At 40.8% G+C, this 12,813-nt stretch overlaps 1 protein-coding gene across 2 annotated transcripts; it reads left to right on the top strand.

Moving 5' to 3' along the window:
• The first annotated feature begins 236 nt into the window (after positions 1–236).
• Positions 237–12,703, top strand: cyp27a2 (cytochrome P450 family 27 subfamily A member 2). 2 transcript variants are annotated; one of them, XM_028980198.1, is made up of 12 exons: positions 237–1,284; positions 1,390–1,459; positions 1,563–1,728; positions 6,198–6,624; positions 7,992–8,182; positions 8,399–8,598; positions 8,799–8,996; positions 9,158–9,321; positions 9,832–9,998; positions 10,907–10,988; positions 11,631–11,837; positions 12,014–12,703. In XM_028980198.1, the coding sequence occupies exons 4-12, from the start codon at positions 6,406–6,408 to the stop codon at positions 12,128–12,130; spliced, it is 1,545 nt and encodes a 514-aa protein (XP_028836031.1). In that variant the 5' UTR covers positions 237–1,284; positions 1,390–1,459; positions 1,563–1,728; positions 6,198–6,405; the 3' UTR covers positions 12,131–12,703. The 2 variants fall into 2 exon arrangements, with proteins under 2 accessions (XP_028836031.1, XP_028836033.1); XM_028980200.1 differs by having other exon boundaries at positions 271–1,284; positions 8,097–8,182.
• Positions 12,704–12,813: the final 110 nt, after the last annotated feature.

Raw genomic sequence — 12,813 nt, 5'->3', positions numbered from 1 at the left:
GCTCATACATGTTTGGAATAACATGAGGGTGAGTAAATGATGACAGCATTTTCATTTTTGTGTGAACTGTCATTTTAAGCAAAGATACTAATGACTTGCATTGTATGGTTATAAACATCACAATTATGAAAAAATATCTGTGTATTCAGCTGGAGTTGTATTTAAGACAACATAAAGGTAAATCAGAGAACAATTTTAATTTTAACTACTTCAACATTAATTGTGATTGGTACTGAGCTGTATCATGTTTTTTCCTTTTCAGACCAAACAGGTTATGACAAAGTAAATCCACAAGAAGCCACAAGAATACCCCATCATACCACAACAGAGGACTCTCAATCATCAAATTCTAGTTCCTCATGCCCACCAAGTGTCTCCAGCACAAACAGTTCCAGTACAACTGTGGACTTAAGTGTATGGCCAGAAAACTTTGAAGTTCCCTGGAACAGGATGCCTATAGGTGTTAAAACAGCCATTGCAGTTGGAAGACACCCCACAGCTAAAGATCGCAGAGAAATGGTAAGAATTGTCATTGATGAGATGAGACTGACAGAGTTAAATCCATCAAAATTACAGTGCTTGACTGTTGCAAAAAAGATTGTTAAACAGTATCCACAAAGCTTTGCTGATGTCCTGCAAGATGGCACAAAAATTGGTTCTGGCTATGGATCACTTTTGACTCAACTAAAAACAAGAGTGGAGCATGTTAATCGTGGCTGCACATAATCAAGACGAAGAAAACTGAAAAAGACCTCAAATCTGTCATCTGAAGACATCGCCCCAGGACCAGCAGACCAATATGGCTGTGTGAGATGGCAGCCTGAGTGTCCTGTAGGAGAGACTGAGGAGAGTCTCAAAGAAAAACAACAAGAAATGAAAGACCTCTACAGTACTGAGGGACCAGCTGGGGTTGAGAGAGGACATCTCAGTCAACTAATGAAGGCAACATATTATCTTCAAAGAAAGTCCATCAATTCCTACCCACCTCCATCGATTGCTGACTTGAAAAGTGAATGGCCGTATCTTTTCATGTCCAAAGAGATGTACATGCACTTTGAGTCTCTTACAAATATAACCATTCTGGAGAAACTTGAGAAGTCTATGGAAGAAAGGGGAAAGATGATACTTCAGTGTTTCCGTCGAAAGCCAGGAGGGACAAATGAGATGCAGCACATACTTATGAAGTATGATGACAGTGGAGCATCCTCTTTCATCCCATGTGTCATCCTTCTGATTCTGTCACACTTCAAGGAAAAACCTGAAGCACTCATTCTTCAGACAGATGTAAGTCATGCTCCGTGCTTTTTTTTTATTATAAAATTTTGTTATGGGGTTATAGTTTGTATGTAATAACTTTTTTTCTCAATTTTATTTTGTTTTGTTTCTTAGGTGTCAGCAACCGTGGCCAACGTGGAAAAGAGTTTTACACTTCCAGACTCTCAGAGACTGATTGTCTTAGGTAATGTACAATGAACCAGATCTGTAAATTATTTAATAAACTTGGTCTGTTGTATTTTCAGTGTGTATTTTATATAACATGTTGCCTGTATTTATTCATTTAGGTGAAATTCTCACTGCAACTCAGTGGATGCTGAGTATTGAGGGCCAAGTGGTCGTGAATCCACACCCCAACTTTGTGGCAGGATTTGCTGCTTTGTTTGCATCATACTACATCTTCAATCTGGTGTACCAGCATGAGGCATCCTGCACACTTGAGTTTATCCAGAGGTAAAAAAATTACTTTACTATGCATGTGCGTATTTATATTACTTAAATATAAAAGTTAGAGGTTTCATTCAACCAAAAATGGAATTTCAGTCATTAATCGCTCTCCCTCGTGTCATTCAAAAGCCATAAGACCTTTGTTCATCTTCGGAACACAAATAAATATTTTTTAAAGAAGTCCAAGATGATTTTCCCCTTCCAAATCCCAGAAAGGTAGTGAAGACATCAGTGGTTCAATCATAATGTCATGAAGGGATGAGAATACTTTTTGGATGAAAATAAAACAAAAACAACTTTATTCAACATTTCAGCATTGAGTATCCCTTTAATTTAATAAAGTGACAAGAATACTTTTGTGCACCTAAAACACACCAGAGACTGAAAGAAATTGTTGAATAAAGTAATGTTTATTTATTTATGAATTGTGCTCAAATGTATTCTCATCGCTTCATAAAATTAAGGTTGAACCACTGGTGTCGCATGTTTAATGATTCAGACCTGCTGTGAGGTCCGACCCTGGACCGGAGTCAGACACTGAAGTTTCCAGAGACTCCTCTCCGGACAACCACCCCAGAGTTTCACATAGCCCATTAACAAGAAGATCAGGATCACCTGAGTATTAGGCCTAGGAGTATATATAGGCCTAAGAGACACTCTCTCAGTGCAAAGTATACTAGCCCTACCTAGTTACCGAGCGTATTTTCCCCTGTGTTTTTCCCCTGTGCCTCTTTGACCCGTTTCTGGACTTTAAATTACCCGTTTTTACCTTGTGGACTTATCTTTGCCTTGTGTTGGATTTACTGTTTTTTTTGGACTCTTTTCTGGTTTTTGCCTTTTGTCTTTGTGGACTTTATTCTTCAATAAACTGTCTATATTATATTCTGCATTTGGGTCCATATCTGTGTACGTTACACCTGCCAACCTGTACGCATTTTGCGTAGCGGCTGCGCAGTTTGACTTCAAAGTACGCAGGTACAATTTGTCACTCTAAACTATGCAAAAACCTGGTGACGCCTTTGTGCTTTTGTTAATTTAATATTAACAATTGGTGTAAAATATATTATAAATACATGTAATGATTCAAATTAAGATTTTCTGAATTCAGTTATTCTGAAAATTGTGGCTGCATTGCTTCCTTCACAACCTCCCAGCAACACTGAGAAAAGTCAAGCATGCAGCTGCCAAGATGCCACTTGCCACCAGTTTGGCCATATTTCAGAGCTCGAACATCACTGGAGTGCCCAAAAGCACAAGGTGTGCAATACTCAGAGACATGGCCAAGGTAAGAAAGGCTGAAAGACGACCACCACTGAACAAGACACACAAGCTGAAACGTCAAGACTGGGCCAAGAAATATCTCAAGACTGATTTTTCTAAGGTTTTATGGACTGATGAAATGAGAGTGAGTCTTGATGGGCCAGATGGATGGGCCCGTGGCTGGATTGGTAAAGGGCAGAGAGCTCCAGTCCGACTCAGACGCCAGCAAGGTGGAGGTGGAGTACTGGTTTGGGCTGGTATCATCAAAGATGAGCTTGTGGGGCCTTTTCGGGTTGAGGATGGAGTCAAGCTGGCAGTTTCTGGAAGACACCTTCTTCAAGCAGTGGTACAGTAAGAAGTTTGCATCCTTCAAGAAAAACATGATTTTCATGCAGGACAATGCTCCATCACATGCGTCCAAGTACTCCACAGCGTGGCTGGCAAGAAAGGGTATAAAAGAAGAAAAACTAATGACATGGCCTCCTTGTTCACCTGATCTGAACCCCATTGAGAACCTGTGGTCCATCATCAAATGTGAGATTTACAAGGAGGGAAAACAGTACACCTCTCTGAACAGTGTCTGGGAGGCTGTGGTTGCTGCTGCATGCAATGTTGATGGTGAACAGATCAAAACACTGACAGAATCCATGGATGGCAGGCTTTTGAGTGTCCTTGCAAAGAAAGGTGGCTATATTGGTCGCTGATTTGTTTTTGTTTTGTTTTTGAATGTCAGAAATGTATATTTGTGAATGTGGAGATATTATATTGGTTTCACTGGTAAAAATAAATAATTGAAATGGGTATATATTTGTTTTTTGTTAAGTTGCCTAATAATTATGCACAGTAATAGTCACCTGCACACACAGATATCCCCCTAAAATAGCTAAAAATAAAAACAAACTAAAAACTACTTCCAAAAGCATTCAGCTTTTTTTGGGTTCATTGAGAACATGGTTGTTGTTCAATAATAAAATTATTCCTCAAAAATACAACTTGCCTAATAATTCTGCACTCCCTGTACTTCAAAAAATAGGCCATCCAAAAATTCTAATTCTGTCATGTGAGCTATTCTAAACCATGTAAAAAAAATAAAATTAAACAAAATACTTTATGGTTCCATTTTTTTCCTCCATAATGTGGAAGTCATTGAGAACCAGTCATTGAGGCTGTTTGGTTTACTCATTCTTTGCAATATATTATTTTATTATAGTAGAAGAAATACATTTATTCATGTCTTTAAAAAATTTACCATTTTTCTTTTTGGGATGAATTATTCCTTTGTAATGCATTGCAATAGTTCTGCAAATGCTTTTGAACTATTGAACTAGTTTTATTAAATTCTGCACATGCTTATGTTTGTCTGACTGGTGTTTGTGCAGATGTTTTGTTGGAATCAACCCACACACCGGCACCAAGACAGGCACATCAAAGGTCGGAGCAAAAAAAAGTGGCAAGGTCTCTGAGAAGAGGAACAACACAGTCAATCCTCATGTGTGTTCTCTTCTCAGAAGGCTAATGGACTTTGAGTGGTTAAGCATGTAAATTTACAAATGTATCAAAACTATACCTACAGGAGAAGCCATCTATAAAATGACACTTGCTTTCAGACTTGGTCTTTGGTCAAAAATGACTAAATGTATTCTAGGTTTAATGAATCAGCACAGACAGTAGCTTAAGTCAGATTCGTTTTTGGTACCAAAATGCCATTCTGTTGTTTGAGCTTAAAGGGATTACCATCTATTACTCACCTTCAGTTGTTCCAAAATTCTGAGTTTCTTTCTTGTTTTAAGATATTTTAAAATGTTGGTAAGCAGACAGTTGACAGTAGCCATTGACTTCCATATTTTTGCCCTATTATGGAAGTCAATGGCTACGTTACTTGTCTGGTTATAAACTTCATTAAAATATAATCTTTTGTATTCAACACAAGAAAGAAACAATTTAAGGGAGAGTATATAATGACCATTTTTATTTTTAGGCAAACAGTCCCTTTAACTTTTCTTTAACTATTGCTTTACTCTTGAGTTGTTTGTAGTTTTGTAACAGCTGATTTTTTTCTGTAGTTGAAAAAGTAAAGTTATGTTACAGTGACAGTGCTGAAGTATTGTCAGGTGTCAGCTTTAATAAACAGTTTTCTTACAACAGCTTTGAATTTGAGTAATTATTTTTTTTATCTTTGTTTTAATGCATTTACATCAGTATAATGGTAAAGAGCACAGTACAGTTTACAGTTAAAATTGTTATTTACAGGAATTTCATAGTAAAAATGAGGGGCAGTGGTGGCCTAGCGGTTAAGGAAGCGGCCCCGTAATCAGAAGGTTGCCGGTTCGAATCCCGATCCGCCAAGGTACCACTGAGGTGCCACTGAGCAAAGCACCGTCCCCACACACTGCTCCCCGGGCGCCGGTCATGGCTGCCCACTGCTCACTCAGGGTGATGGGTTAAATGCAGAGGACAAATTTCACTGTGTGCACCATGTGCTGTGCTGCTGTGTATCACATGTGACAATCACTTCACTTTACTTTAGAAATGTTACAGCTTGGCTTTTGTTGAATTCACAGGATTTTATTGGCAACTTTTGTTGCCAGGTAAGTACTGTAATTTAGCATAATTACAAAAAAAAACTGTAATGTCTTTTTACAAGTTTAATTTTAGAATCCTGTAAAAAAAACAAAAAAATACTGTATTCTGCAAACATTATGTCAGGATTGACTGCAGCTGTGCTCAACACCGGTGGCCAATCCTGACAGCGCTTAAATGCTGGATGTTTCCGCCCCTTCCAGGTCTCCGGCATTTTCATGAACTTCAGTTGGCAACAGTGTGCATGTTTGTAATTTGAGTTCTGGCAATCGCCACACGCCAACGGGTTAGTTTGTGTTCTTTATTTAAGTTAAATCGTTTTCGGCCACCGCGCCAGTCTTTATTTGTGTTTATTGTTATAATAAAAACCCCTTCCCAGTATGTCAGACCTCTGCGCTTCCTTTCCCCGTAAGTCCGTAGTCGTGACACATTAATTTATTGTAAATTGCTAAGCAGTATTATACTGTAATCCATTTTACAGCAATTAGCGACTATTTTACAGGATTTTATTGGCAACTTTTTTGCCAGTAAATTATTGTAAATTCTACAGTACGTTCTTTACAGTGTATTACTCTCCTATTTGATTAAGCGGGTCCGGTTTTAGATCAAACACAACATTTTTACTTTTCTTTCAGTCCCTTCGGTCCGCCCTCTAACTGGTGAACGTAACGGAACAAACAAATGGTGACACTTCCCAACACCATGTCCGCGGAAGCGGCTCGAAAGGAGGGACTCTCCCCCCTTACAAAAGCCGCCTGCGCCCGGAGCCAGAAGGTCCCGCCGGAGCGTCTCCACGTCACGTGATCGGTGAACCGTCGGTCCGTGCCAGAGGCGGCAGCAGACATGTACGCGGCGTCCGTGTCGGGGCTCCCCCGGCTCAGCGCGCTGCGCAGCGGCGCACGGCGACTCGCCACCGGCCACGGCGAGCTGGACGTGGCGCAGACGCAGACGGCGGCTCCGGGGAAGTACCGGACCATGGAGGACCTGCCGGGACCCAGTCTGGCCACCACCGCGTACTGGCTGTTCGCAAAGGGCTATGCCGAGAAGACCCACGTCTTGCAGGTACCCGTGTGTGTGTGTGTGTGTGTGTGTGTGTGTGCACGCTTGTGATATGAAATTTATATTGTTGGAAGGTTCAAAACTACCTTGGCAAGAGGCCAGAAAACTGTCTCTCTGCAAGTACAGAATCTACAACAATCTTTCACATATTCATTTTTATGTTTCGCCGGTTGATTGGGTTTGCTGATCAGGAGATGTTTGTGGTAAACATGCAATTTCAAGATTCAATATCAATGCAGTGTCTTTACACTCCAAAACGACTCTAAAGCAATATTCGTATCTGTACACCCCTTCATATACAGGAGACCAGTCCAGAGGGACGCCTGCTTGAGTCTTAAATGTCTGGTAGCTGGGGTGTGTGTATGTGGGGTGCGTGTCAGCAGTACAGCAGCCTGATGACTTGTGAGATAAAAGCTAGAGCCTGTTGGTACAGATCTGGATGTTTCTTCACACCATGTGATGGCTGAGATCAGAGTTGATCTGCTGCGTGTTCCTCCTACGGTGCTGGCTGTAGATGTCCTGGATGGCTGGCAGATCAGTTCTACTGATGCTGTGCACAAATCTGCAACTTTAATCTTTGTAGGGTTTTGTGGCCCAGACACAGCGTTGCCGTAGCAGGATGCGATACCACCACATGAATACAATCAATTATATTTCTGTAGAAGTTGGTGAGTGTTCTGGTCTCAAATCCAGGCCTTCTCAGTCGTCTTCACGATCTTCATGACCGCCCTGGTCATAGATGAACTTGTAATGAGGGTGAAGTATATATATTGTTGGGGCTTCATCATACTTCACCTTCATTACAAGTTCTTTATACATGTATCAGGAGATACAAATATATTAAAATGTTAAAATATTTGTAGCCTACTTATCTTACTTCACATTTTGCACTATGCACAAAATTGCGTTTTCTTATGTTATTGTTGGTATTATTTTAATCCTCATTATATTATATTATACTTTTGCTGTTATATTGCTATAAACATGTGCCTCTCAACATATTTGAACGCATTTTAAAGTTTTTTTTGTTATTATTCTCCTTGTAGTGTTAAAATTCTAGAGTTATAGAATTTTCCTGAGTAATGATGTGGAGTTTTAAATTCTAATATTGGGACAACCTTTGCCCAAACCCAAAAGATGTCAGTCATATGAAAGTATTTCATATTTATTTTTCTAATAAAAGTTTAAGCTTTTCTGTCAGGTCAGCCTTCAGTGAATTTTTGTATTGGTTGCAAACATCATCATTCCAATATGTGTCCAGCATTGAAGGCAATCGTTTAACTGTAATCCTATTCCTTTTCATCTTTCCACTTCTCTAGCTTAGGGACCATGAATTGACGGGATTCTTTTTTAAAATTTGTTACCTACAGATGGAGCATAAGAAAATATACGGTCCAATGTGGCGTTCTAAATTTGGCTCATTTAATGTGGTGAACGTGGCGTCTGCGGAGCTGATATCCAAGGTTATCCGGCAGGAGGGCCAGTACCCACTGCGCACGGACCTCCCTCACTGGAAAGAGTACCTGGATCTGAGGGGTCGAGCTTACGGGATTCATGTCAGGTGAGTTGCCTTCCTCGCTAATATGTTTTCGGTTAAAACGTGTTTTTAAGGATGTGTTCAGAAAACAGATTGAATTCTGAAAATGCAATTACTTCAATCCCGTTGTGAAGCGAGACTATCGCAGGAACCTTCAGACTCATAAATAAACAATACGTGTGAAGAAACAGATCGCTGGCGACTGTACAGCGCACGTAAAACAGTCATTTCTCTTTCCAGCACAGGTGCAGAGTGGTATCGCCTGCGCAGCGCCTTGAATCCGAAGATGCTGAAGCTGAAGGAGGTGTCCGCGTACGCCCCTGTCATCCACCAAGTGGTGGGTGATCTGCTGCAGCGCCTGGAGGTCCTGCGTCTGCGCAGCAAGGACCGGACCACTGTCTCCAATCTCACCGAACTCTTCTACAGGTTCGGATTTGAAGGTGAATGTCTCCGCTGTCTCTGAATACCATAACACTTTATCTTTTGGTCCTTGAATAAATGTTTGAGCCTGTGCTGGTAAGGGTTTCCTTTGGTCTAATAGTCCTTGATAACCAATTCATTGGCTTGGCCATCTGCTGACTTTAATGTCCTGTGTTTGGTGCAATTGTGCCTTATTTCACATGCTTCATTAAAACTGCAGGAATCTCCACCATTTTGTTTGAGACACGACTGGGCTGCCTGCAGGAAGAGATCCCCAAAGACACGCTGCGATTTATCGCCGCAACGAACGACATGCTGTCTTTGTCTAATAGTGTCCTGTTCTTCCCCCAATGGACACGAGGGATCCTGCCTTTCTGGAAGGACTTTGTCAAAGCTTGGGACGACCTCTATGACGTAGGTAAGGCTATCTGAACATGGACCCTAAATGAACATCTAAGAAGATTATCAGGCCAGGACTTCCATAATAACACTATAATAAATGCGCTATTACCTGATCCCGGTTCGACTCCCGAGTGACTGATGATCTGTGTTTATGTTGTCTGTCTGCTGCACCCCCAGCCGAGACTTTGATTAACAAGAAGATGGAGGAGATTGATAGCAAGCTCAGTCGGGGGAAGCAGGTGGAGGGAATGTACCTGACCTATCTTCTGTCCAGCGGGAAACTCACCAAAGAAGAGATTTATATCAGCATCACCGAGCTGCTGCTGGGAGGCGTTGACACGGTGACTGAGCTGTGTCTGTGTGGCTTGTCGGCTTAAAACAGGGTTTAACGTGCTAGTTTGTTAACTGGCACATGTTCTGCCCATAAAGAGATTGGTGCTTGCATGAGGAGGTCAGTTTAGGACAGGTTCCTCCCTTTACACCACAAGTAAATTATGAATGTTTAAGCTCTCCAATCATGCATCACTACTAGTTGAGTATTCGCATATCATAAATCAGGGGCCTGTGAACTATGAATTCTATACCAACATTGTGTTTTAGAAACTCGTTACTGCATCCCAAACTAAAATATTGCACCACTCTTTGCAATATGTCTATTCACAGTGGCATTTCACTGTACAAAATGTGCCCTTCAAATGATTTTTATGTTTTTTGAAATGGCATTGGTATGTTATTTGATTATGAGTTGCAGTGATATTGAAAGAAATGCAGTCGGTATGGACATGGAGACTCGGGTATTCGACAGCATGTCGGTGAATGGATTGTTTGCAATCCATTGTTTCTCATTCCAGACCTCAAATACACTGTCATGGACGTTGTATCATCTTGCTCAAGATATGGATGTTCAGGAACAGTTGCACAATGAGGTCACATCAGTTTGCCCCGGTCAGCAGCTTCCTAACATCGAGGATCTGAAAAGGATGCCCTACATGAAGGCCATCATCAAGGAAATTCTGAGGTAAAGAAAACCGTTACCTGACCTGAATGAATCTTGTCACCAGTGTGATGGAGCTGAGTTTCCAACACTGGTCGCTTCAGCCCTGCAGCAATTGCAACCTTGTCGTTCTTTTTTTTTTCTTTTACTTTCAAAATCTCTCATGCATTCTCGTGCAATACAAACAGATCTAACGTAAACTTTGTTTGTCTCTGTTTGTACTCCAAACGTAACCTTCAAACGTGACACTTCTGTCACACAAAAGAGACATTTGATATCAGATTATTGTTATTGAATCTCTGGTTTCAGCATCCTGTGCACTTTATTGTCAGTGTGCTCATGGTCCTTGAAATATTCAGCTTATTAAGCTATATATTATTCTTTAGTGACAGATGCATTTGAAGACGCTTTACAGGGACTGGCTTTTTCATTCAGTAATTAGGCAGTGCAAGGAAATCTGGGTCTGTTGCGGTCTACCCTCATCTTAAATAACTACGATTATTGGAGGGGTCCACACAAACACAGCTGTTGCGAACCCCCGTTGGGTTCCTTGCAGTCTTCCGATTAAAATATGATAATTAGACTGTAGTCAGAATGTGGCTGGACCAGGAGGGGAATTGAAAACATCTTACACAACACACTGCCCATGTTTTATTGCCTGTGTTGCATAATACTGCAAGTATAGACAAACTACTGTAGATAAGAAGAACAGGAGGTCACAGTAACTGACCTTGACAGTTGGCCTGTAAGGAATATATGGTGTTGTGCCTTTGCACCCATCATTAATCAGCAGCAAATAAATGGCAAATCTCATTTGGAAAAATACAGCGATAGCAACCTTACATCCTGTTGCCCACCACTGCTATTCACTTTCATTTAAATAAAGTACTGCCGTTTTCTAACCTTTAGCATATTTCTGTCTCCCTGTACAGGCTGTACCCTGTTGTCCCTGGCAACGGTCGTTTGGTAACAGAAAAGGAGGTCATTCTGGACAATTACTGGTTCCCCGAAAAGGTGACATGCCCCTCAAATTTACGCTAGCGGCTGTTATTCAGAGACGTTGTCAGTCAGGCATTCCCACACGGGTTAATGGCACCAAGGCATAAAAATTGTGTGTCATGGTACAAGTAGGACTTTTTACCATGATTCATTATTTTGTGAGCATTGTCTTGGTCTTTGGAAATAAATGCACACAAGTAAGCAAGGGCTGGGCTGCTGCATTCGTTACTACTTTCTCTTACTTTCATCTGTAGCAATAACAATTCAGCCCTTATCTACTTTTGCTAAGAACATAATGGCTTGAACTGTAAGATTTGGAGGGAAAGAATTTTATACAGTCCAAAAAGAGAACGAGGAAGGTTCTGGTGAGCATTTTTTTGCACTCTGTTTGAACAGGTTTAAGTTTCGAGTTTGTACGATTTCAGTGTTCCCATAAAACATATTTGTTCCTTGGTGTAAATGCTGTACTGTTCCTTCCGCTTCTAGTGGGTACTTAACAGTGGGTACTTAACAGTGGGTATTGAGAGATCTCTTATTTTAGCGGAAAAAATGGGAATAAATGAAAGAAGAGTATCATGGCCAGTGTGAGACCTGTACCGCTTGGTTCTCCATCATGGATGTTTACCCCTCCATCTCCCTCTCTTTTTGTCTTTTAAGACTCAGTTCCACCTCTGTCACTTTGCTGCCAGCCATGATGAGTCTGAGTTCCCAGATGCAGAACGCTTCATCCCAGAACGCTGGCTGAGGGGGACACCCACACAGTCCCAGCACCACCCCTACAGCTCCATTCCTTTTGGGGTGGGGGTGCGTGCCTGTGTGGGCAAGAGGGTGGCTGAACTGGAGATGTACTTCCTCCTCTCACGGGTGGGTGAAACCACTTTGCAGGAATTGAATCATTCTCTTCATGCAAGACGCTGTTTTTATTTGTTTTGTATAGTTTATTTTTTTACAACAGATGTAGAATATGGTCCCAGTTGCAGCTCTGTGTTTCAGTGGTAGACCTTATATTAATACGCTTGTCTCTGATCTCCCTTTCCCAGCTGGTGCAGCGCTACAAGGTCAAGCCCGGGGAGGCCATGACCACCATTGAGCCCAAAACTCGAACACTCCTCATTCCGGGTAATCCAATCAACCTGAAATTCATTCCTCGAGTCTGATGGGCTGGTATATGATGAATCAATAGTTCTTTGTCATCCGATGGCGTTTCCCTAGCTGAAGAGCACACCTCAGTGAACCAGAACACAGTAACCCGCCACAACATTAAGACTCTTTAGTCTGGTGTTATTAAAGATATATGTGTAACTTTGTATCAGAGTATTTTATGTTTTTTTTTTTCTTCTACTTGATGATTTTAACACACACCTTCTAATGTTTTATTCCTATCTTTATAAATACTGGACTTATTTTTTATGATAAGACATTCGTATCAAATGTGTACTTATTTAGTGTCGTCAGATTCTTTAATCTCTTTTTCATGGTTCATAATAATGGTTCACGTTATCAGCATGAATCATTTCTGGCCATGACATTTCTCTGACAATGCTGCTACTGGTGGACTTTGAAAGCAGTCTGTTCTGTCTATATCATTTAAATAGCCAACATGCTTTTTTATTTTTCTCATGCATTGTCAAATAATGTCATAAAACAACTAAACAATAATTTCTGTCTTTTTGCATTATCATGAAAAATAAAACACATTTAAAATAAAAACACAAAATTGCACACAACAATACGTTGTTCCTGTGTTTTGTACTAATTAAACATATTGTACATATTTCACCGGATTTCATGAATGGGTCAGTCTGGTCCAAGTGCACTGGGATGATTGATCCTGATCCTC

This window comes from Denticeps clupeoides, chromosome 5, assembly GCF_900700375.1.
Source record: "Denticeps clupeoides chromosome 5, fDenClu1.1, whole genome shotgun sequence".
NCBI lineage: Eukaryota > Metazoa > Chordata > Actinopteri > Clupeiformes > Denticipitidae > Denticeps > Denticeps clupeoides.
Note: the sequence above shows the minus strand (reverse complement) of the source record. Positions and strands in the feature narration are given on the sequence as shown.